The sequence below is a fragment of the Somniosus microcephalus genome, chromosome 11 (genome assembly GCF_052327205.1).
Source record: "Somniosus microcephalus isolate GS21.2 chromosome 11, FLI_Smic_1.0, whole genome shotgun sequence".
Taxonomy (NCBI): domain Eukaryota; kingdom Metazoa; phylum Chordata; class Chondrichthyes; order Squaliformes; family Somniosidae; genus Somniosus; species Somniosus microcephalus.
Genome location: NC_140997.1, coordinates 2882923 through 2907774, shown reverse-complemented (window position 1 = coordinate 2907774; position 24852 = coordinate 2882923). Strand labels below are relative to the sequence as shown.

The 24852-nt window shown below is 55.5% G+C and overlaps 1 protein-coding gene across 1 annotated transcript in view; it reads left to right on the top strand.

Annotated features, from left to right (window-relative positions):
• The first annotated feature begins 213 nt into the window (after nucleotides 1-213).
• LOC147110261 (3-phosphoinositide-dependent protein kinase 1-like) overlaps nucleotides 214-24852 on the top strand; it is a 122034-nt gene continuing 97395 nt past the window's right edge. The window contains exon 1 of the mRNA XM_086000045.1: nucleotides 214-331. Within this exon, the coding sequence (XP_085856171.1) occupies nucleotides 308-331 (24 nt within the window). The 5' untranslated portion in view covers nucleotides 214-307. The remainder of the gene's footprint in view (nucleotides 332-24852) is intronic.

The following is a 24852-nucleotide window of genomic DNA, read 5'->3' as shown; positions in this document are numbered from 1 at the left end:
GTTCCAGAGTACTGTCCAATAGGAGGGCGCGGGGAAGGCGGGACCTCCGTCTGGCGGGCGGCGGCGCGTTGTTGTGCTATGACGTAAGGAGTGGAGAGCAAGATGGCGGCGGCAGGCCGCGGGGCCGGGCGGTGAGGGAGTGACGACACCGGGGCCAGGCCGGGCGGTGAGGGAGCGGCGACACCGGGGCCCAGGCCGGGTGGTGAGGAGCGGCGACACCGGGGGCCAGGCCGGGCGGTGAGGGAGCGGCGACACCGGGGCGGAGCAGCCCAGCCCAGACTAGGCCGGGCGGAGCGGGGCCGCGTCCATGGCCAGGACCACCAGCCACATGGTAAACACCCACCGCGGTCTCACCCCCGGGGAGCGGCGGGGCCTGAGACCCGGCCTCAGGGGCCGAGAGACGGGACCACCCCCCCCCGCCTCCCGCCTCCCCGCCCGTCTCTGTCTCTGTCTCTCTCTCTCTCTCTGTCTGTCTGTCTGTCTGTCTCTCTCTCTCTGTGTCTGTCTCTCTGTCTGTCTCTCTCTCTCTGTCTCTCTCTCTCTCTCTGTCTCTGTGTCTCCAATTCCAATTCCAATTCAAATGCTTTATTGGCATGAAAGTTTACAGAGAACCATATTGCCAAAGCTTACATAGCAAAAAGGTACAGTTTTCCAACATTCTGTAGGTGTCAATCGATTTGATATTTGTTGGGTACATACAATATTACTTTTAAACAATATTAATTTTAAACAGTCTTTGTACTTCATTTGGTACGTTCAATATTAATTTTAAACAGTCTTAATTTTAAACAGTCCTCAGGTTGTGACATGTTGTTACATATTTGGCCCCAAGGTATGGCCTGTCTGTCCTTCTCCTAGGACTAATCTCAATTTTGACAGGTCATCCAATTCCTTGAAATCTGGGGTTGTTTGGCTTAGCTTGTTGAATAATATGTTTCTTGATGTGTTGAATTTTTCACATTTTAGGAGGAAATGCATTTCTGTTTCAACCTCGCCGGCCAGACATTGATCGCATATTCTATTCTCTCTAGGCTGCCAGGATTTCTTGTATCTGCCTTTTTCAATTTCCAGTTGGTGGTCGCTTAGTCTGTACCTGGTGAGGGTCTGTCTCTGTTTTGTGTCTCTGATGGTCGTGAGGTAGTCTGCCAGTTTATATTCTCTTTTTAGGGCCCGGTAACATTCTAATCTGCTTTGGCTTTCGGTTATTTTGTTCCAATGTTCCAGGTAGGTTTCTTTGCATTGTTTAATGATTTGGTTCACTCGGATTGGTGTTTGGACGGCTGTGTTGGTCTGGGGCTGGTCAGGGTCCGGCTGAGTACTTAGTTTCAGTAGCAGCTGACTCGGGGGACTCTTTTCTGGGTTAGCTCTTGGGTCTGAAAGGCTTTGAAATGAAGGGTGTCTGGGGAGCTAGATTTGAGGTGATTTAGGAAGTTTAGTGCTCGTTTTTGGATGTTTATTATCAGTGGGTATCTGCCTAGTTTGGCTCTGCATGCATTTGTTGGCGTTTTTCTTTGGATGCGAAGGATGCTTCGGCAGAATTCTGCATGTAGGGCTTCTATTTGTTTTTCCCATTTAGTGTAGCTTTGGTGATTTAGCGGGCCCCATACTTCACTACCGTACAGTGCAATGGGCAGGATTATGCTGTCAAATATTTTGAGCCAGATTTTGATTGGGATTTGGATGTTGTAGAATTTTCTTTTTATTGCATATAGGGCTCTTCGGGCTTTTTTCTTTTAGTGCATTCACTGCTATGTTGAAGCTCCCTGATGCTGTAATAGTTAGACCAAGGTAGGTGTAGCTCATAGTGTGTCCTATAGTGGTATCACTGAGGGTAAACTGGTATTTGTTTTCCTGACATCTGGGCCTTTTTTGATGTTGGTTTAGATTTACTCTCTCTCTGTCAATTCAAATTCAAATTCAAATCGCTTTATTGGCATGATAAGGTACATCTTATGTTGCCAAAGCATCAAAATACATTTATGGTTGAACACATATAAACGCAGTTCTATTCATAGTGTATAAACAGGTATATCCCTGAGTGTATAATATACATTCGCATTGTTTATATATACTCTTTTCTTAGTTTACTGGTTGTCCCTCTGTTCATGGCAAGCTGTAACATAGTGTGCCGCCAGTGTTACACAGCTTCTCTCCTCCCCCAGGAGGAATGGGAGTTTTTGGTTGTCTCTCTCTGCCTCCCCCTCTCTCTGCCTCCCCCCCTCTCTGCCTCCCCCCCTCATAAGAAATAGGAGTAGGCCAATCTGCTCCACCATTCAATAAGATCATGGCTGATCTGATCCTAACCTCAAATCTTCTATCACTGTGCATCCACCTGAACCCATGTGATCTCCCGGGAGAGGCGAAAAACCAGATAAAGACCCAATGGACAATTTGGGAGAAAAAAATCTGGGAAATTCCTCTCCGACCCATCTAGGCGATCGAAATTCTTCCAGAGATCACTCTGTCCCTATATTTTCTACAGTACTTAGCTTCTGTAAAGGCGATCTCCACCCCAGCCAGGAACAGGAATAAAACCATCTCCTGAAATCTAACACAGAATTAGAACACAGGAGCAGAACCAGGCTACACGGCCCCTGGGCCCACTCCACTACCCACAGGGCCATGACCATTCTGAACCTAGACTCATGTCCAATTTCCTGCCCGCTCCCCGTAACCCTTAATTCCCTTTACTTATAGGAAACTATCTATTTCTCGCTCTCGCTCTCTGCTCTCGGCACTCTCTCTCGCTCTCTGGCCTCTCTCTCGCTCTCGGCCACTTCGCCCTCTGCGCTCGCTCTCGGCCTCTCGCCCCTCTGCGCGCCCCCTCTCTCGCCCTCTCTGCGCGCCCCTCTCTCGCCCTCTGCGCGCCCCCCTCTCGCCCTCTGCGCGCCCCCCTCTCGCCCTCTGCGCGCCCCCCTCTCGCCCTCTGCGCGCCCCCCTCTCGCCCTCTGCGCGCCCCCTCTCGCCCTCTGCGCGCCCCCCTCTCGCCCTCTGCGCGCCCCCCTCTCGCCCTCTGCGCGCCCCCCTCTCGCCCTCTGCGCGCCCCCCTCTCTCGCCCTCTGCGCGCCCCCCCTCTCGCCCTCTGCGCGCCCCCCTCTCGCCCTCTGCGCGCCCCCCCCCTCTCGCCCTCTGCGCGCCCCCCTCTCGCCCTCTGCGCGCCCCCCTCTCGCCCTCTGCGCGCCCCCCTCTCGCCCTCTGCGCGCCCCCCCTCTCGCCCTCTGCGCGCCCCCCTCTCGCCCTCTGCGCGCCCCCCTCTCGCCCTCTGCGCGCCCCCCCCTCTCGCCCTCTGCGCGCCCCCCTCTCGCCCTCTGCGCGCCCCCCTCTCGCCCTCTGCGCGCCCCCCTCTCGCCCTCTGCGCGCCCCCTCTCGCCCTCTGCGCGCCCCCCTCTCGCCCTCTGCGCGCCCCCCTCTCGCCTCTGCGCGCCCCCCTCTCGCCCTCTGCGCGCCCCCCTCTCGCCCTCTGCGCGCCCCCCTCTCGCCCTCTGCGCGCCCCCCTCTCGCCCTCTGCGCGCCCCCCTCTCGCCCTCTGCGCGCCCCCCCTCTCGCCCCTCTGCGCGCCCCCCTCTCGCCCTCTGCGCGCCCCCCTCTCGCCCTCTGCGCGCCCCCCTCTCGCCCTCTGCGCGCCCCCCTCTCGCCCTCTGCGCGCCCCCCTCTCGCCCTCTGCGCGCCCCCCTCTCGCCCTCTGCGCGCCCCCCTCTCGCCCTCTGCGCGCCCCCCTCTCGCCCTCTGCGCGCCCCCCTCTCGCCCTCTGCGCGCCCCCCTCTCGCCCTCTGCGCGCCCCCCTCTCGCCCTCTGCGCGCCCCCCTCTCGCCCTCTGCGCGCCCCCCTCTCGCCCTCTGCGCGCCCCCCCTCTCGCCCCTCTGCGGCGCCCCCCTCTCGCCCTCTGCGCGCCCCCCCTCTCGCCCTCTGCGCGCCCCCCCTCTCGCCCTCTGCGCGCCCCCCTCTCGCCCTCTGCGCGCCCCCCTCTCGCCCTCTGCGCGCCCCCCTCTCGCCCTCTGCGCGCCCCCCTCTCGCCCTCTGCGCGCCCCCCTCTCGCCCTCTGCGCGCCCCCCCTCTCGCCCTCTGCGCGCCCCCCTCTCGCCTCTGCGCGCCCCCCTCTCGCCCTCTGCGCGCCCCCCTCTCGCCCTCTGCGCGCCCCCCTCTCGCCCTCTGCGCGCCCCCCTCTCGCCCTCTGCGCGCCCCCCACTCGCCCTCTGCGCGCCCCCCTCTCGCCCTCTGCGCGCCCCCCTCTCGCCCTCTGCGCGCCCCCCTCTCGCCCTCTGCGCGCCCCCCCTCTCGCCCTCTGCGCGCCCCCCTCTCGCCCTCTGCGCGCCCCCCCTCTCGCCCTCTGCGCGCCCCCCCCTCTCGCCCTCTGCGCGCCCCCCTCTCGCCCTCTGCGCGCCCCCCTCTCGCCCTCTGCGCGCCCCCCTCTCGCCCTCTGCGCGCCCCCCTCTCGCCCTCTGCGCGCCCCCCTCTCGCCCTCTGCGCGCCCCCCCTCTCGCCCTCTGCGCGCCCCCCTCTCGCCCTCTGCGCGCCCCCCTCTCGCCCTCTGCGCGCCCCCCTCTCGCCCTCTGCGCGCCCCCCCTCTCGCCCTCTGCGCGCCCCCCTCTCGCCCTCTGCGCGCCCCCCTCTCGCCCTCTGCGCGCCCCCCTCTCGCCCTCTGCGCGCCCCCCTCTCGCCCTCTGCGCGCCCCCCTCTCGCCCTCTGCGCGCCCCCCTCTCGCCCTCTGCGCGCCCCCCTCTCGCCCTCTGCGCGCCCCCCTCTCGCCCTCTGCGCGCCCCCCCTCTCGCCCTCTGCGCGCCCCCCTCTCGCCCCTCTGCGCGCCCCCCCTCTCGCCCTCTGCGCGCCCCCCCTCTCGCCCTCTGCGCGCCCCCCTCTCGCCCTCTGCGCGCCCCCCTCTCGCCCTCTGCGCGCCCCCCCTCTCGCCCTCTGCGCGCCCCCCCTCTCCCCTCTGCGCGCCCCCCTCTCGCCCTCTGCGCGCCCCCCCTCTCGCCCTCTGCGCGCCCCCCTCTCGCCCTCTGCGCGCCCCCCTCTCGCCCTCTGCGCGCCCCCCTCTCGCCCTCTGCGCGCCCCCCTCTCGCCCTCTGCGCGCCCCCCTCTCGCCCTCTGCGCGCCCCCCTCTCGCCCTCTGCGCGCCCCCCTCTCGCCCTCTGCGCGCCCCCCCTCTCGCCCCCCTCTCGCGCCCCCCTCTCGCCCTCCGCGCGCCCCCCCTCTCGCCCCCCGCGCGCCCCCCGCGCGCCCCCCCTCTCGCCCCCCGCGCGCCCCCCTCTCGCCCCCGCGCGCCCCCCCTCTCGCCCCCCCGCGCGCCCCCTCTCGCCCCCCGCGCGCCCCCCCTCTCGCCCTCCGCGCGCCCCCCTCTCGCCCTCCGCGCGCCCCCCTCTCGCCCTCTCGCGCGCCCCCCTCTCGCCCTCTGCGCGCCCCCCTCTCGCCCTCTGCGCGCCCCCCTCTCGCCCTCTGCGCGCCCCCCTCTCGCCCTCTGCGCGCCCCCCTCTCGCCCTCTGCGCGCCCCCCTCTCGCCCTCTGCGCGCCCCCCTCTCGCCCTCTGCGCGCCCCCCTCTCGCCCTCTGCGCGCCCCCCCTCTCGCCCTCTGCGCGCCCCCCCTCTCGCCCTCTGCGCGCCCCCCTCTCGCCCTCTGCGCGCCCCCCCCTCTCGCCCTCTGCGCGCCCCCCTCTCGCCCTCTGCGCGCCCCCCTCTCGCCCTCTGCGCGCCCCCCTCTCGCCCTGCGCGCCCCCCTCTCGCCCTCTGCGCGCCCCCCCTCTCGCCCTCTGCGCGCCCCCCCTCTCGCCCTCTGCGCGCCCCCCTCTCGCCCTCTGCGCGCCCCCCTCTCGCCCTCTGCGCGCCCCCCTCTCGCCCTCTGCGCGCCCCCCTCTCGCCCTCTGCGCGCCCCCCTCTCGCCCTCTGCGCGCCCCCCTCTCGCCCTCTGCGCGCCCCCCCTCTCGCCCTCTGCGCGCCCCCCTCTCGCCCTCTGCGCGCCCCCCTCTCGCCCTCTGCGCGCCCCCCTCTCGCCCTCTGCGCGCCCCCCTCTCGCCCTCTGCGCGCCCCCCTCTCGCCCTCTGCGCGCCCCCCTCTCGCCCTCTGCGCGCCCCCCTCTCGCCCTCTGCGCGCCCCCCTCTCGCCCTCTGCGCGCCCCCCTCTCGCCCTCTGCGCGCCCCCCTCTCGCCCTCTGCGCGCCCCCCTCTCGCCCTCTGCGCGCCCCCCCTCTCGCCCCAATCTCGCCCCCCTCTCGTCGCCCTCTGCGCGCCCCCCTCTCGCCCTCTGCGCGCCCCCCTCCCGCCCTCTGCGCGCCCCCCCTCCCGCCCTCTGCGCGCCCCCCCTCCCGCCCTCTGCGCGCCCCCCCTCCCGCCCTCTGCGCGCCCCCCTCCCGCCCTCTGCGCGCCCCCCTCCCGCCCTCTGCGCGCCCCCCCTCCCGCCCTCTGCGCGCCCCCTCCCGCCCTCTGCGCGCCCCCCTCCCGCCCTCTGCGCGCCGCCCTCTGCGCGCCCCCCCTCAGCGCTCGCCCTCCTCTCTCTCTCGCCCTCCCGCGCGCCCCTCTCTCTCTCGCCTGCGCGCGCCCCTCTCTCTCTCTCTCTCTCTCTCTCGCCCTCTGCGCGCATCTCTCTCTCGCCCTCTGCGCGCCTCTCTCTCTCTCTCGCCCTCTGCGCGCCTCTCTCTCGCCCACTGCGCGCCTCTCTCTCTCTCGCCCTCTGCGCGCCTCTCTCTCTCGCCCTCTGCACGCCTCTCTCTCTCTCGCCCTCATGCGCGCCTCTCTCTCTCCTCTCCTCTCGCCCTCTGCGCGCCTCTCTCTCTCTCTCTCGCCCTCTGCGCGCCTCTCTCTCTCTCTCTCGCCCTCTGCGCGCCTCTCTCTCTCTCTCGCCCTCTGCGCGCCTCTCTCTCTCTCTCTCGCCCTCTGCGCGCCTCTCTCTCTCTCGCCCTCTGCGCGCCTCTCTCTCGCCCCTCTGCGCGCCTCTCTCTCGCCCTTTGCGCGCCTCTCTCGCCCTCTGCGCGCCTCTCCCTCTCTCTCGCCCTCTGCGCGCCTCTCGCCCTCTGCGCGCCTCTCTTTCTCGCCCTCTGCGCGCCTCTCTTTCTCGCCCTCTGCGCGCCTCTCTCTCTCGCCCTCTGCGCGCCTCTCTCTCTCGCCCTCTGCGCGCGCCCCTCTCTCTCTCTCGCCCTCTGCGCGCCTCTCTCTCTCTCGCCCTCTGCGCGCCTCTCTCTTTCTCTCGCCCTCTGCGCGCCTCTCTCTCTCTCTCGCCCTCTGCGCTCCTCTCTCTCTCGCCCTCTGCGCGCCTCTCTCTCGCCCTCTGCGCGCCTCTCTCTCTCTCGCCCTCTGCGCGCCTCTCTCTCTCGCCCTCTGCGCGCGCCCCTCTCTCTCTCTCGCCCTCTGCGCGCCTCTCTCTCTCTCGCCCTCTGCGCGCCTCTCTCTTTCTCTCGCCCTCTGCGCGCCTCTCTCTCTCTCTCGCCCTCTGCGCTCCTCTCTCTCTCGCCCTCTGCGCGCCTCTCTCTCGCCCTCTGCGCGCCTCTCTCTCTCTCGCCCTCTGCGCGCCTCTCTCTCTCGCCCTCTGCGCGCCCCTCTCTCTCTCTCTCGCCCTCTGCGCGCCTCTCTCTCTCGCCCTCTGCGCGCCTCTCTCTCTCTCGCCCTCTGCGCGCCTCTCTCTCTCGCCCTCTGCGCGCGCCTCTCTCTCTCGCCCTCTGCGCGCCTCTCTCTCTCTCTCGCCCTCTGCGCGCCTCTCTCTCTCTCTCTCTTGCCCTCTGCGCGCCTCTCTCTCTCTCTCGCCCTCTGCGCGCCCCTCTCTCTCTCTCGCCCTCTGCGCGCCCCTCTCTCTCTCGCCCTCTGCGCGCGCCTCTCTCTCTCTCTCGCCCTCTGCGCGCCTCTCTCTCGCCCTCTGCGCGCCCCTCTCCCCCTCTCGCCCTCTGCGCGCGCCTCCCCCTCTGGCCCTCTGCGCGCGCCTCCCCCTCTGGCCCTCTGCGCGCGCCTCCCCCTCTGGCCCTCTGCGCGCGCCTCCCCCTCTGGCCCTCTGCGCGCGCCTCCCCCTCTGGCCCTCTGCGCGCGCCTCCCCCTCTGGCCCTCTGCGCGCGCCTCCCCCTCTGGCCCTCTGCGCGCGCCTCCCCCTCTGGCCCTCTGCGCGCGCCTCCCCCTCTGGCCCTCTGCGCGCGCCTGGCCCTCTGCGCGCGCCTCCCCCTCTGGCCCTCTGCGCGCGCCTCCCCCTCTGGCCCTCTGCGCGCGCCTCCCCCTCTGGCCCTCTGCGCGCGCCTCCCCCTCTGGCCCTCTGCGCGCGCCTCCCCCCTCTGGCCCTCTGCGCGCGCCTCCCCCCTCTGGCCCTCTGCGCGCGCCTCCCCCCTCTGGCCCTCTGCGCGCGCCTCCCCCCTCTGGCCCTCTGCGCGCGCCTCCCCCCTCTGGCCCTCTGCGCGCGCCTCCCCCCTCTGGCCCTCTGCGCGCGCCTCCCCCCCTCTGGCCCTCTGCGCGCGCCTCCCCCCTCTGGCCCTCTGCGCGCGCCTCCCCCCTCTGGCCCTCTGCGCGCGCCTCCCCCCTCTGGCCCTCTGCGCGCGCCTCCCCCCTCTGGCCCTCTGCGCGCGCCTCCCCCCTCTGGCCCGCGCCCCCCCCCCCTCTGGCCCGCGCCCCCCCCCTCTCTCAATTCAATTCAATTCAAATGCTTTATTGGCATGAAAGTTTACAGGGAACTATATTGCCAAAGCTTACGTAACAAAAAGTACAGTTTTCCAACATTCTGTAGGTGTCAAACAATCTCTCTCGCTCGCTGCCTGTCTCTCTCTCTCTCTCTCTCTCGCTCTCTGCCTGTCTCTCTCTCTCGCTCTCTGCCTGTCTCTCTCTCTCTCTCTCTCTCTCTCTCTCTCGCTCGCTCGCTCTCTGCCTCTCTCTCGCTCTCTGCCTGTCTCTCTCTCGCTCTCTGCCTGTCTCTCTCTCTCTCTTTCGCTCTCTGCCTGTCTCTCTCTCTCTCTCTCTCTCTCGCTCTCTGCCTGTCTCTCTCTCTCTCTCTCGCTCTCTGCCTGTCTCTCTCTCTCTCGCTCTCTGCCTGTCTCTCTCTCGCTCTCTGCCTGTCTCTCTCTCTCTTTCGCTCTCTGCCTGTCTCTCTCTCTCTCTCTCTCTCGCTCTCTGCCTGTCTCTCTCTCTCTCGCTCTCTGCCTCTCTCTCTCTCGCTCTCTGCCTGTCTCTCTCTCGCTCTCTGCCTGTCTCTCTCTCTCTCTTTCGCTCTCTGCCTGTCTCTCTCTCTTTCTCTCGCTCTCTGCCTGTCTCTCTCTCTCTCTCTGCCTGTCTTTCTCGCTCTCTGCAGCACTGTTATATGCATTCTATAGATTAAAGGATTCTTCACAGAATATCCCACTGCAACTTGGAGGCAGGGTCGCTGTGACCTCCAGAAATAATTTAATGCATGTTGCTGCTTGGTCGGGTGGCTGAATTCTTACTTAAGAACTTAAATGGTGTTAAGTGTTGCTTTGAATGTTTTAATATGATTTTAACTTGTATATAAGCTCTCCTATTTACTGGATTGAGCTAAAGCGCTGATTTTGCGTGCTGGGGCGGATTTGTTAGAGGTGTTGCGTTGTGAAGTGATGTTCAGTTGTCTTGGTTTGTGCTGGTCCCTTTGGGTAGGACTGTACTGCAAAGCTGCTTCGCGATTTTGTTCTAATGTCCTTTAGCCAGATTCATATGTACTGTTCAAAATGTATTACAAGGTCTGTGTTCTCAGTGCTCGGGATGTGGGTTGAAAGTTCTGGGTTTGAAGTGTGGGATGGATGATGGAGATGCTCGAGCCTTGCACTGATAACTGGTGATTTCTCACCAAGTGACAGTGGTTGAGGAGGTGCATCATGGGCTCATCGCTATTTCTCTCAAGACCTTCAGTGTTTTTCATGGTTTGAACTAAAACTGGGATCCTGCATTCAATAACCTCGTCTTCCATTTCTTTGAGACTGGATGCCCCAAGAATGGGTACATGGGTGAATCACAAACTGACTAGGATCTGTAGCAGTGACTTCATTTTCAACTTGTGATGACGTTGCGATGTTTTTTCCAAGTTGGACAAACCACAGCCCTTTTTTTTTTTCAAAATCTTGTTTGCTGCCATTTTAATTTCCACTAGGAACCCATTGATTGGGTTTCACTGACCAGCTTCTGTTCTGAAATCTGGAGCTCCCATTCCAGTTTAGTTCTCGTGAGCTGTCAGCAGCAATTTGCCAGGTGTATTTTGTATTGCAGTTTGTACACTGCAGAGAGGCTTGTCGTCTTGCCACTGTTTCCTGTAGATAAACTGGTGAACATTTTTTTAAAGAAGTGATAAACAATTGTCAAGCTCATGAGGTCGTCCGCTGCATGGCGTGGTACTGGGCCATAGAGACCAGCAAAGGTCCCCAGTTTCAATCTCGGGCCTCTACTGAATTCACTGGAGTGCCATTGTCAGGATAGGCACACCAACGTCAGTGTTCTTGCTCAGGCCAACATCCCCAGCATTGAGCGTGGTCAAAGCTTCGATCAGCTCCGATGGACGGGTCACATTGTCCGCATGCCCGATACGAGACTCCCAAAACAAGCGCTCTACTCGGAGCTCCGGCACGGCAAGAGAGCCCCAGGTGGGCAGAGGAAACACTTCAAGGACACCCTCAAAGCCTCCTTGGAAAAAGTGTAACATCCCCACTGACACCTGGGAATCCCTGGTCCAAGACCGCACAAAGTGGAGGAGAAGCATCCGGGAAGGCACCGAACACCTCGCGTCTCTTCGCTGGGAGCAAGCGGAAGCCAAGCGCAGGCAGCGCAAGGAGCGCACGTTAACCCAAGCACCCCACCCACCCGCCCCTTCAACCACCGTCTGCCCCACCTGTGACAGAGACTGTAGGTCCCGCATCGGACTCATCAGTCACCTGAGAACTCATTTTTAGTGTGGAAGCAAGTCATCCTCGGTTCCGAGGGACTGCCTAAGAAGAAGCTAGTTGGTGTACTGCGATTGTTCTGAAAGCTTCTGGACTAAAGAGAGGAAAAAGCAAACTGGGTTCCTATTCCAGATCACCAATCAGCGATTTCTGTGAGAAAACGTGTGTGAGGGGTGAAGTGAGGACTGGATTCAGTTGGGCTGTGATGCCCCTGTGCTCTGCTAACCTGCTGACTATCATCGACTAGGCTCGCGTGTAAAGAATGGCCATTTGGTGAGCTACAGGAGGATGTTTGTGACAATGGTGTACCAAGCCGAATCTTAGTGAAAACTGAAGATGGGAAAAAGTGGCTGGAGAAGAATGTCGGTCTGGGCTAGAGATCGGGTATCTCTTGGTGTTTGGCCAACACGGCTCATCGCAATCTGCTGAAGAGCTCAATGGTGGCAGGCTAGTGCTTGGAGTTTAATTTTAAATAGGCAATGACTATGACAGGCGTGCTGTTCCATTCGGTTACATGGGTTGGGTTACCACATTGGAGATTTTTGACTAGGTAATAATACAGGTGCCACGATATGAAAATTGTATCAGTGTCCTGGTCATGGGTAGAGATGGGACCACATTCAGGCCATTGATAAGAACATAAAATAAGAACATAAGAAATAGGAGCAGGAGTCGGCCCCTCGAGCCTGCTCCGCCATTCAATACGATCATGGCTGATCTTCGACCTCCACTCCACTTTCCCGCCCGATCTCCATATCCCTCGATTCCCTTAGAGTCCAAAAATCTATCGATCTCAGCCTTGAATATACTCAACGACCTGAGCCTCCACAGCCCTCTGGGGCAGAGAATTCCAAAGATTCACAACCCTCTGAGTGAAGAAATTCCTCCTTATCTCAGTCCTAAATGGCCGACCCCTTATCCTGAGACTGTGTCCCCTGGTTCTAGACTCTCCAGCCAGGGGAAACAGCCTCTCAGCATCTACCCTGTCAATCCCCCTCAATCTTGTATGTTTCAATGAGATCACCTCTCATTCTTCTAAACTCCAGAGAGTATCGGCCCAATCTACACAATCTCTCATCATAGGACAGCCCTCTCCTCCCAGGAATCAATCTAGTGAACCTTCGTTGCACCGCCTCCAAGGCAGGTAGATCCTTCAGCTAAGGAGACCAAAACTGTCCTTTTGCTGGGTGAGAGGATTAAAGTCAATTGCACAAATTTCACCAGAAAATCCATTCTTAGCATTTCATTTTTACAAATCCCAGGGGAGTTTGGAGTTCAACGATGGACAAACCGGAATATTTTAACTTGTTGCAGTTTCCCCTTCCCCAGCAAAGTCTCCTTTTTACAAAGTTGCTGAAGGTTGTAGAAGAGCGTGATTGGATATTTTTGGCGGGTGAGCGGGATAAGAAAGTGGGCCGGAGCTGATCACATGCTTGCTGGCTTTTTCCTCCCAGGTGTTGAGAAATGGCTGTGTTGTGGCAGTGCCATAATTATCTCTCTGCCGACAGGAAAAGGGAGAACTACCCAAAACAGCAGTGACAAGGCTGTTTAAAATTGTCAAGCCAGCACGGGAGAGCTGGTGTTGTCGCCGGTATACTTGTTTATCAGTTTGGGCCTGAGCACTCTATGACACAGCGAGACACTAGGAACCAATTGGGCCAAGAGAAAAACAAAATTCCCCTTGGCGAAAAAAACATGCAAATGTTTTTTTTAAAAAGCTCCAGTTTGTAAATTTTGCATTAAAAGTGCATGCTTTGCGCTCAAGAATCTGTCACTTTTGTTTATCCTCCTCTGCTGGTGTGTGGACACGCAAAATGAGAGCTCACAAGAAGAGCTTAAATGTTTGTGGCTCAGATTTAATACTAGTGTTGATTATGATGTATTAAAATGTTTAAATTCATAATTTCATGAGTTAACAATTGCTATGGCTTACTGCTACCTAGAACAAGCTGTGAGTAATGAGGGTCATGCCCCTTTATGTTGGGGGATGAGGGCAAGGAATGTTGGTGATGGTGGCAGGCGTAATACCCCTCCCTCGTTGCCCTGCACAATTGGCACCGAGAGTTGACCCGACCATGTCTTGTGGACATCTCGTGTAGGCTGGACCGAGCGTGGGAGGCAGGCTCCTTTCCTGAAGGGCATTAGTGAACCAGTTGGGTTTCTATAGGGAAGTGAAACGAATTGGTAGCTCTTTCAGAGAGCCGGCACGGGCGCGATGGGTCGACTAGCCTCATTCTGTGCTGTATCATTCGATGATTCCATCATTTACCACAATCCAGCAGCTTTCAAGGTCATTTCTCTGCTGCCAGCCAACAAATGAGCAGATTTATTGAATTCAGTTTCACAACTTGCCATGGTGGGATTGCAACTTGCAACCTCTCGGTTGCTGTCCGGTACCATACACTATAACTGGGGTATTGAATACATTTTTTAATTAACTAAAGGAGTAAGTCATGGCAGGAGAGTTCAGACCCGTGTTCTGCTCCTCTTGCTCCATGTGGGAAATCAGGGACGCTGCCAGTGTCCCTGACGACCATGTGTGCGGGAAATGCATCCAGCTGCAGCTACTTGTAGACCGCATTGCGGCGCTCGAGCTGCGGGTGGATGAATTTTGGAGCATGCGCGATGCTGAGGCTCGTGGATAGCACGTTTAGCGAGTTCACGCCTCAGGGTAGGGCAGCACAGGGGGTGACCATCAGGCGGAGCAACAAAGGCAGGCAGGTAGTGCAGGGAACCCCTGCGGACATCCCCCTTTCAAACAAGTATACCGCTTTGGATACTGTTGAGGGGGATGACTCACCAGGGGAAGGCAGCAGCAGCCAGCTTCCTGGCACTGGGGGTGCTCCTGCTGCCCAGGAAGGGGGGAAAAAGAGTGGGAGAGCAATAGTGGTAGGGGATTCTATAGTAAGGGGAACAGATAGGCGTTTCTGTGGCCGTAGACGTGAATCCAGGATGGTTTGTTGCCTCCCTGGTGCCAGGGTCAAGGATGTCACTGAGCGGCTGCAGGGCATTCTGGAGGGGGAGGGTGAACAGCCAGTGGTCGTGGTCCACATTGGTACCAACGACATAGGTAAAAAGAGGGATGAGGTCCTGCATCAAGAATTTAGGGAGCTAGGTAACAGATTAAAGAGCAGGACCTCAAAGGTTGTAATCTCTGGATTACTCCCAGTGCCACGTGCTAGTAAGTATAGGAATGGGAGGATAGAGCAGATGAATGCATGGCGAAAGAGTTGGTGCAGGGGGGAGGGTTTTACTTTCCTGGATCACTGGGCCTGCTTCTGGGAAAGGTGGGACTTGTACAAGTCGGACGGGTTGCACCTGAACCAGAGCGGGACAATATCCTTGCGGGGAGGTTTGCTAGCACTGTTGGGGGGGGGTTAAACTTACTTGGCAGGGGGATGGGATACAGAGGGGAGCTGAAATAGGGGGGGATGTGCTGCCAATTATAGAGAAAAAAACAAGTCAGCTTGGTAGACAGGGCAAATATATAAGGGCAAGGCTGGATGGCATCTATTTTAATGCAAGGAGTCTTGCAAATAAGGTGGATGAACTGAAGGTGTTGATAAACACATGGGAGTATGATATTGTTGCTATCACGGCGACATGGTTGAGGGAGGGGCAAGACTGGCAGCTCAATATTCCGGGGTACAGAATCTTCAGGCGAGACAGAGGGGGAGGTATAAGAGGAGGGGGTGTCGCAATATTAATTAAGGAGTCAATTACTGCAGTAAGGAGGGATGATATATTAGCAGGTTCCTCTAATGAGGCCATATGGGTGGAGCTTAAAAACAAAAAGGGGGCAAGCACTTTGCTGGGAGTGTACTATAGGCCTCCAAACAGTCAGGGGGAGATAGAGGAACAGATATGTAGGCAAATCTCAGAGAAATGTGCAAATAATAGGGTAATAATAATGGGGGATTTCAACTTCCCCAATATTAACTGGGATAGTCAGAGTGTGAAAGGCTCAGAGGGTGTAGAATTCTTAAAGTGCATCCAGGAGAGCTTTTTGAGCCAGCATGTAGAAAGTCCTACAAGAGAGGGGGCGGTACTGGACCTAATTCTAGGGAATGTGGCCGGCCAAGTGGAAAAAGTGCTAGTAGGTGAGCACTTTGGTGATAGTGACCATAATATGGTAAGATTTAAGGTGGTCATGGAAAAGGACAGGGATGGGCCGGAAATAAAGGTTCTAAATTGGGGGAAGGCCGATTTTAATAGGATAAGGCAGGATCTGGCCAAAATGGACTGGGATCAGCTACTTGTAGGAAAATCCGCATCGGAGCAATGGGAGGCTTTCAGAAGGGAGATTGAGATCATACAATGGCAACATGTTCCCGTAAAGGTCAAGGGTCGTTCCAAAAACCACAGGGAACCTTGGATGTCAGGGGATATACGAGAATGGATTAGGAAAAAAAGAGGGCTTTTGGTAGATACAAAAGGCTAAAGACGGAGGAAGCCCTAGAGGAGTACAAAAAGTGCAGGGGGATACTTAAAAAAGAAATTAGGAGATCAAGGCGGGGCCATGAAATAACACTGGCGAGCAAAATAAAGGAAAATCCGAAGATGTTTTATAAGTATATTAAGGGTAAGAGGATAACTAGGGAAAAAATAGGGCCCATTAGGGACAAAAGTGGCAATCTGTGTGTGGAGCCGGAAGATGTAGGAGGGGTTCTAAATGAATTTTTTGCATCTGTTTTCACTATGGAGAAGGACGATGTAGACATAGAAATAGGGCGGGGGGACTGTGATATGCTCGAACATATTAACATCGAGAGGGAGGAGGTATTGGCGGTTTTAGCTGGCCTAAAAATGGATAAATCCCCAGGCCCGGATGAAATGTATCCCAGGCTGCTGTGTGAGGCAAAGGAGGAGATTGCGGGGGCTCTAACACATATATTCAGGACCTCTCTGGCCACAGGGGATGTGCCAGAGGACTGGAGAACCGCTAATGTAGTACCATTATTCAAGAAGGGTAGTAGGGGAAAAACCGGGGAACTACAGGCCAGTGAGCCTAACATGAGTGGTAGGAAAATTATTGGAAAAAATTCTGAGGGACAAAATTTGTCTCCACTTGGAGAGGCAAGGATTAATCAGGGATAGTCAACATGGCTTTGTCAAGGGAAGATCATGTCTGACTAATTTGATTGAATTTTTTGCAGTGGATGTGGTATACATGGATTTCAGTAAGGCCTTCGATAAAGTCCCGCACAGGAGACTGGTCAAGAAGGTAAGAGCCCATGGAATCCAGGGTGCCTTGGCACATTGGATACAAAACTGGCTTAGTGGCAGAAGGCAGAGGGTGATGGTCGAAGGTTGTTTTTGTGACTGGAAGCCTGTGGCCAGTGGGGTACCACAGGGATCGGTGCTGGGTCCCTTGCTGTTTGTGGTCTACATTAATGACTTGGATATGAATGTAAAGGGTATGATCAGTAAGTTCGCGGATGATACAAAAATTGGTAGGGTGGTAAATAGCGAGGAGGGTAGCCTCAGTCTGCAGGACGATATAGATGGGTTGGTCAGATGGGCGGAACAGTGGCAAATGGAATTTAACCTGGAAAAGTGCGAGGTGATGCACTTTGGGGGGACTAACAAGGCAAAGGAATACACAATGAATGGAAAGACCCTAGGCAAGACGGAGGGTCAGAGGGATCTGGGTGTGCAAGTACACAGATCCCTGAAGGCGGCGGAACAGGTGGATAAGGTGGTAAAAAAGGCATATGGGATACTTGCCTTCATTAGCCGAGGCATTGAATATAAGAGCAAGGAGGTTATGATGGAGCTGTATAAAACACTGATTAGGCCACAGCTGGAATACTGTGTGCAGTTCTGGTCGCCACACTACAGGAAGGATGTGATCGCGTTAGAGAGGATGTTACCAGGGCTGGAGCGCTTCAGCTATGAAGAGAGACTGGGCAGATTGGGTTTGTTTTCCTTGGAGCTGAGGAGGCTGAGGGGGGACATGATTGAGGTGTACAAAATTATGAGGGGCACAGATAGGATGGATGCTGAGGCGCTTTTTCCCTTAGTAGAGGGGTCAATAACTAGGGGGCATAGATTCAAGGTAAAGGGCGGGAGGTTTAGAGGGGATTTGAGAGAACTTTTTCACCCAGAGGGTGGTTGGAGTCTGGAACTCACTGCCTGAAAGGGTTGTGGAGGCAGAAACCCTCACAACATTTAAGAAGCATTTGGATGTGCACTTGAAATGCCACAGCATACAAGGCTACGGACCAAATGCTGGAATATGGGATTAGATTAGACAGGGATTGATGGCCGGCGCGGACACGATGGGCCGAAGGGCCTCTATCCGTGCTGTATTACTCTGACTCTATGACTATTGGACCCATCATAGAATGGTTACAGCACAGAAGGAGGCCATTCGGCCCGTCGAACCCCGTGCCGGCTCTCTGCAAGAGCAATTTAGGTCAAAGACTAGCTGATTGAGTACAAGTCCTGGGTACTGGGCGATGGTATGAAGGTGTCTGGGGAGGCATCGTGGCTTTGGGTGGTAGCAAGGTTCACTAGGGGTGAAGATTTCCGACTCTGTAATTTCCGCAAAGTGCACGAGTTACCATGACATGAGAAGAGCCAAGGAATCACTTGCCATGTGAAGGGAATGTTACCAGTTTAGCTCCAGTGCTCTAGTTGGTTCTTTTAAAAGGTTCTTTTTGCAGTTGCCAATTTTCTACCCTCTCCTGAAGGCGCTCACTCCTTGCTGGGGCGCAGTTCTCTGGGTGGCTGTCTGCATCCAGCACCTCATTCAGAGCAAGTGAGCTTTGGGAAACTATCTATCCACAGTGCTGGGTGTCCGAGTTGTGTCCTCACCACTCTGCCCGTACACGTGAATTTTCAGGGTAGTGACTGGCTAGTGGTCAGGAGCAGGAATCCTGGTAGATTTCCCTCTTCCCCTGCAGCGCTAACGGTACAGACTGAGGATCAAGCCTCGGGAGCTACCTAAGCTGTGTTGCTCAGACACTCGCTGGATATGATCACTGCCATCAGGGGGTCGATCATTTCTTAACCTTACAAAATGCTTGTATCTAGACAGTGAACGTTAGGCTGTTTGGGCATGGAGGTCATCACAACCAACCCTGATCTTAATCTCTCTCAGCATGTATTTCCCAGCAGAGGTTACTCAATACTGATCAGAAGCTGGCACTCTTCGCTGTTCCCTCCATTTAGCTGAGAGGGACCGAGAGTGATTGTTGTGCTACAGGTGTACATGGACCTGATGCAGTGTTTCGTGTGTATATGTGTGTAGTTGTGCTATTTTAATGCTACAAACTATTGCCAAATTCTCCATTTGGCTCTCAGTTGGTTGCAGTAATAATGTTGACTTGTTCGTAGTGTGGTGGTGATGGAAAAACTCGTGCTAATTTGCTTACCTGTAAACTGATCCCATCAAACGCAGCAACTTCTAATGCCCAACTTGTGACAAAGCATCCCCCTTTGGGAGGAGAGTTCCTGCCAGGTGACACAGCCTGCTGCACTTCCTGTTTACCTTTCAGCCTGTAGATACTTGTCGCATTGAAGTCAAGCTTCGCTTAATCTAAGGATAAAAGCATCGGGGCCTGCTGTTTATTTATCGGTGTCCCCAAATAGCATGTCAGTGATTTGCTGAAATCTTCTAGCCATTCATTTGTGGGTCTCTGATCACTGCAGTACATTAGGAGCAGTCTTTTAAATAACGCTTCTTCCGAAGAAAAGGATTTTTCTCCCTCGTGGGTTGACGGTTATGGGGCTGTGTTCCGTGTTCCTACAGCTGTCAGTGACACTCAATGATTCTCTTTATTGAAAAACAAATTTTAAACCTGAAACCTAGCAAGTGTGATCAGTGTTCGGCTGATATGAATGAACCTTTATTTACATAAGTGGGACTAAACATCATTGATTTGGGAGCCTGAAATACAAACACAAGCTGGGAAGCGCCAGCTCCATCGACTCCTGGAATAACATGGCCCAGTGCTTTAGATTGGTACCGTTGATCAGGACTGTGAGTCTGTCCTTTTCTTTCAGATGTTGACAACTGTAATTCCAGGATTTAGTGTTTTTATTTTAGATTTCCAACATTTGTCTTTTTCTCATTGAAGAACCATCCATTCAGCCTCTGGGAGAGACTGCTACTGATCAGAAAGACACTGATAATCCTCCGTTAACACATTGCTTACTGCTGTGTACGGGCTACAGCATTTCCCGGTAACACTTTCGTGATCATTTAGTGCCGATGTTATGCAACATTGGGAGTCATGGATATGGAAATCATACTACTGGCACCAAAGTGCCAAGTACAACTTGCAGTCAGCTTCAAGCAGGTGCCTAGAAAAAAGATAAATACTGCGGATTCTGGCATCTGAAATAAAAACAGCATCTGTGAAGAGAGAAACATTGGCCAGGTTCTGATGGAAGGCCATCGAGCTGAAACATGAACTCTCGCTTCCTCTCTCCACACAGGCTGTCTGGCCTGCTGAGTCTTTCCAGCGTTTTCTGTTTGTGTTTCTGTGACGCACTGAAAGCCAACAGGATTATCCCACTGTGATTACATGGAACAAAAGCAAAATACCGCGGACGCTGGAAATCTGAAATAAAAACAGAAAATGCTGGAAATATTCAGCAGGTTGGGCAACATCTGTGGAGAGAAACCAAGTTAACATTTCAGGTTGATGACCTTTCCTCAGAACTGGAAAAAGTTAGCAATGTGACTGGTTTTAAGCAAGTGTGGGGACAGGGGAAGGGGGGAGGAAAGAACAAACAGGAAGGTCTGTGATAGAGCGCAAGGCAGGAGAGATTAAATGACAAAAGGGATGGAGGTGCAAGGCAGAAGGGGATGGTAATGGGACAAGTTAAGAAACAAAAGATGGGTCTAGAGGAGGGGTAAATGACTATCCGAATCCTTACCAACAGCTGCCGTCCGAACAGCTGGGAGCCGAGGCGCTGTAGTGATGAAGTGGAAGTAGTTTAATGCCAGTAATGAAGGTGTCAGGTGTGCAATATTCTGTTTGCAGCTTGCAGACAGCAGACAGGAAATCCATGATTGGTTTATTTCTGCATTGTGTTAGTCAGTGGGGGTGGGGGGAAGACACCGAGAATCGCGAGGGCAGTATTGTCGTGTGGCTGGGGGCTCCTGTCCCAAGGGCCATTCTCCCAGCCTTGGCCACAAGTATGCTGAGTAAGGAGCAACGTGACTGAATCCCTTGTCTGCTTCGTTGTACATCTTTGCCAGACCGCCTGATTCCTCTTGTGCCTTGGTGCAGTCTCGGGTATTGTTTGAGGAGAGGTTCGCTCTCCCTCCCTGCCTTCTCATTCTGCCATTGCTCATCAGTGTCCCCCACACTTCTGATGGTTACCACCTGCGAACCCCTCCCAGAGCCCCAAGGTCCTTGGTTCCCAGTTTGACAGTCACTGGAGCAGGTAATTGCTTTCAATCTCTCGATTCTTTCACTCTGCTGCTTTCCAGTGTTGTTACAAAACATTGGAAGTGAAAGTGATTGGTCTTGTTAGTTCTCTTTAAGAAAACCTGCTTTCATGTAGGCCCAGCTTCTTCCATTTTGACCCAGAGGGACTGACCTTGTCTACAGGTACTAACAGGTCTGTTAAGTTGATTTATATATTGTTCAAGAAAAATTATGGTTGTCCAAGTGTTTCAAGAAGTTTAGTCATCTGAGTGTGAAGGTCCCATGTTCAGTTCAATCCCTGGCCAGTGCTGGGCTCGCCGATCGTGGCCAGTGCTGGGCTCGCCGATCGTGGCCAGTGCTGGGCTCGCCGATCGTGGCCAGTGCTGGGCTCGCCGATCGTGGCCAGTGCTGGGCTCGCCGATCGTGGCCAGTGCTGGGCTCGCCGATCGTGGCCAGTGCTGGGCTCGCCGATCGTGGCCAGTGCTGGGCTCGCCGATCGTGGCCAGTGCTGGGCTCGCCGATCGTGGCCAGTGCTGGGCTCGCCGATCGTGGCCAGTGCTGGGCTCGCCGATCGTGGCCAGTGCTGGGCTCGCCGATCGTGGCCAGTGCTGGGCTCGCCGATCGTGGCCAGTGCTGGGCTCGCCGATCGTGGCCAGTGTGCTGCTGGTTTCCTCCGTAGCCAATGTTGAGATTGGTGGGTGGGTGGGGGGAAAAGAGAATCGATCAAGGTTCCAACTCCCGACTGTTAACACAGCTCTCGCTGGGAATGCATGCATGTGGACATTTGGTGAGGACCGTACCGGACTTGAGTGGAACTTTCTGTTTTCCCCCCCCCCCCCCCCCCAAAAACCCCAACTTGAATAGCCGATTCACACTTTCAGTTAAGGCTACCAATTAATGACACTTGGGTGAGCTATCAGAGGAAATGTACCTCAGAAGAATGGTATGCCTCGGAGAGGATATGACTGGGGGAGAATCCTACTGTGGGAGAGGGAGAATGATTGCAGTTTTTATTTCTGCAGATTTCACTTGAGTGGGATGAGTATTACCAGAACGGGGTAAGTCTTGCCCTCCACAACTAAACTTTCTTCAGGCAACAGAAACTCCATATACAAACAAGACTCTGTATTGATTGTAAGAGGAATAAACTTAATAGACAGCTCTAATCATTATTTGTTGCTGAATTGAGAGTCCTTTATAAGGAGACCCATCAGCCTTTGCATTTGGGAGGGAATCTGTAGTGGAGCTCGGGAATGAGGATAGAGGAGAGGCGAGAAAGCTGCCGAAATATGGCTGTGGTTGAGTACAGAGATGAAGTGAGAGGTGCATGCAGTGGAAGTGTCGTGGGGATTGGTCGGTGCATGGATGGGGAGATTCTAAGGAAGGCCAGCATGAGAAGAACAAAGGCTAGTACTGTGATGGAGAGAATTGAGTATGCAGTGGGTTGGGTGTTGGGGTGGGTTGTTAACGGGCAAGTGAGCGGATTTGGCGCACGAGCAGCTATGCAGAGGTTGGTGGCCGGTCTCCCACCTTCCACCCTCTAAACTTGAGCTCATCCGAAACTCTGCCCGTATCCTAACTCGCACCACGTCCCGTTCACCCCTGAGCTCGCTCACCTATATTGACTCCCAGTCCAGCAAAGCCTCGATTTTTAAAATTCTCAGCCATGTATTCAAATCCCTCCATGGCCTCGCCCCTCCTTATCTCTGCCTCCGCAAGATCCTGCAAATCCATTGGCAGGATAGGCGCACCAACGTCAGTGTTCTTGCTCAGGCCAACATCCCCAGCATCGTAGCTCTGACCACGCTCGATCAGCTCCGATGGACGGGTCACATTGTCCGCATGCCCGATACGAGACTCCCAAAACAAGCGCTCTACTCGGAGCTCCGGCACGGCAAGAGCCCCAGGTGGGCAGAGGAAACGCTTCAAGGACACCCTCAAAACCTCCTTGAAAATGTGCAACATCCCCACCGACACCTGGGAATCCCTGGCCCAAGACCGCACAAAGTGGAGGAGAAGCAACTGGGAAGGTGCCGAACACCTCGAGTCTCTTCGCCGGGAGCAAGCGGAAGGAGCGCACGTCAACCCAAGCACCCCACCCACCCGCCCCTTCAACCACCGTCTGCCCCACCTGTGACAGAGACTGTAGGTCCCGCATTGGACTCATCAGTCACCTGAGAACTCAATTTTAATGTGGAAGCAAGTCATCCTCGGTTCCGAGGGACTGCCTAAGAAGGAAGAACCTCCTCCAGCCCCACAACCCCCCGAGATAGCTACGCTCCTCCAATTCTGGCCTCTTGAGCATCCCTGATTTCAATCGCCCCACCATTGGTGGCCGTGCCTTCAGCTGCTGAAACCCTAATCTCTGGAATTCCCTCCCTAAACACCTCCACCTCTCTTTTTAAGACACTCCTTAAAACCGAGCTCTTTGACCTAGCTTTTGATCACTTGTCCTAATCTCCTTATGTGACTGTCAAATTTTTGTTAATGTTCCTGTGAAGCGCCTTGGGATGTTTAACAACGTTAAAGGTGCTGAATAAATAAAAGTTTGTGGGAATTGGGTTGATGCCTTGCAGCACCCACTAGTCTGCGTGATTGGGGAAACAGCAGGACTTGCTGTTTGTGTGACACAAGCTGATCACTGGGGCATTGGGCAAGTTCTTTTCTCCTTGGTGTGATTCGGGATCACGCTGTATCTGAATATGGCCATTTTCTCTTCCGCCTTTAACTTTGAGAGTGAGAGGTGCGGGGGGGAGCTGGACAGAGACTGCAGATCGAGGCAGTGCCGAGGAGAGATGCTGTGCTGAGGGTGTTTTTTGAATGTAATTTTCTAGCTGCTCTTCCTGTTGGCTGCCCCAGTGAATCCGGCAGCTTTGCGTTCATGTTGCTGCCAGCTGTGGGGACGCTGTGCCTTGTGAACCGATTGGCACTGATCTCACAGCACTAAAGAATGCAGGTTAGGCTTTACTGCAAAGCAATGCTCACTATCCAGGATACCAGGATGTTATTTTTTACCCTGAGGCTATTCTAAAAGGAGAACCAAGATCTTCACACAACCACCTATAAAATCAACAGTGCTTAAGCGCAATTCTAGTAATTCAGAGACCACAATGAACTCCGGTGGAAACAGAAACTGTTTAAAAACAAGGCAGGAATCCGCATTTCAGTGTTACTAAGTGTACATTGTCACCGCTCTCTGCATTCTTGACCCACTGAACGTAGTCTTCATGGTTCACCCGTTTATAACCACCACCCCCTGTTTATAGCGGCACTTGGCATAGCTTTGGTGTAGTTCAGGACCCTGGTCAGTTGAAGGGCATAACTGCCTCGCTCTGACTGCAGTCCGAGCAGAACAACCCTGCTCACTGACAACATGCAGGCCTGTCTGGCTCAGCACACATCTTGTCATCTTTAGTCTTCTAAACTGGCATTCAGTTTCTTTTTTACCTAGCTCCGATCTGCCGTCTGCTAGCCCATGTAAAGCTTGTCATAGTTCCAGTTTCTCTGACTCTGGAATCAAATAGTCTAAACCATAATCCGCTCACTGGGCAAAGTACAGTAGGGAATCTGCCCCAAGCTAATGCCCGTATATGGTTGGTTGAGTCATATATGCTTTTTGTTTTTAATTCATATTTTGTCAATAACGCTCCCTAAGCAGCTGCCAAGATGCATACAGATCTCTCTCTGGTCCTTCAGTCCCTGTCCCCCATCAACAATGTCCATTAGCTTTCTCCCCAGACAACCGATTCAAATTTATGGAATCACTTCATTCCACCACACTCCCAAATAGAATTGTCTAAAGAGCTTGTCACTAAACACAGTTCATTAATATGAATATTTTTGCAGTAGCCATTATATCTACATGAGCCCTGATGGTGTTGGTAGGCAATTCAATCGCACAGGAGTGGGGTTGGGTCAAAATGAAGTCCCTCTCTCCCAGTCCCACCCTGTGTACCTTCCTACCTCCTTGTATATGTGCTGTCTCTCCCTCGCGTGTGTGTTCGGTGTCCCCTCTTTGCCCCACCCTTCTCTCCCTTCCCTCTGGAAGTTCAGGTTCTCTCGGACTGTAGCTGATTGCAGTTCTACTGAGTCCACATGGGTGAAAGTGAGCCCGAGGTTTCAGTAGGGTATTGGTTGGTCGAGCAATGAATTCTGAGTATCGCACTAAGTGATTTAATTCTTTTTCCTGTAGTGTACTGGTACTAATGCAGCCAGGGAGAACCTGTACTCTTAACTTGTTACTTTACAGTTCCAAGAGTCACCGACATTACCGAATGCTCCAATAGCTTTTCTAAATGCACAGGCCAGGCAAATCTAAGTCTGAAATAAAACCCTTCGTTTGAGTCATGTGATACAATTATAGGAGCTTGTGAAAATATTTTCACTTTCCTGACTCTTGCCCCTCTAGGCTTTTGAATCTTGAGCTCATGATGTTGCTGAGCTGCTCGAGCTTTGCTCTTGTGATTTGCAGTCATTTGATCCCATACAAAGCATTTGATAAACTAGGGCTAAGGATACTAAAGCCCTAGTTTAGACTGTAGGGAGGTAAAAAGGGGTGGAAGGGAATGTGAAAAAAGGAAATAAGGGCTTTTATAAGCATAAGAATTGAAGTGCGAGTCGAATCACTTG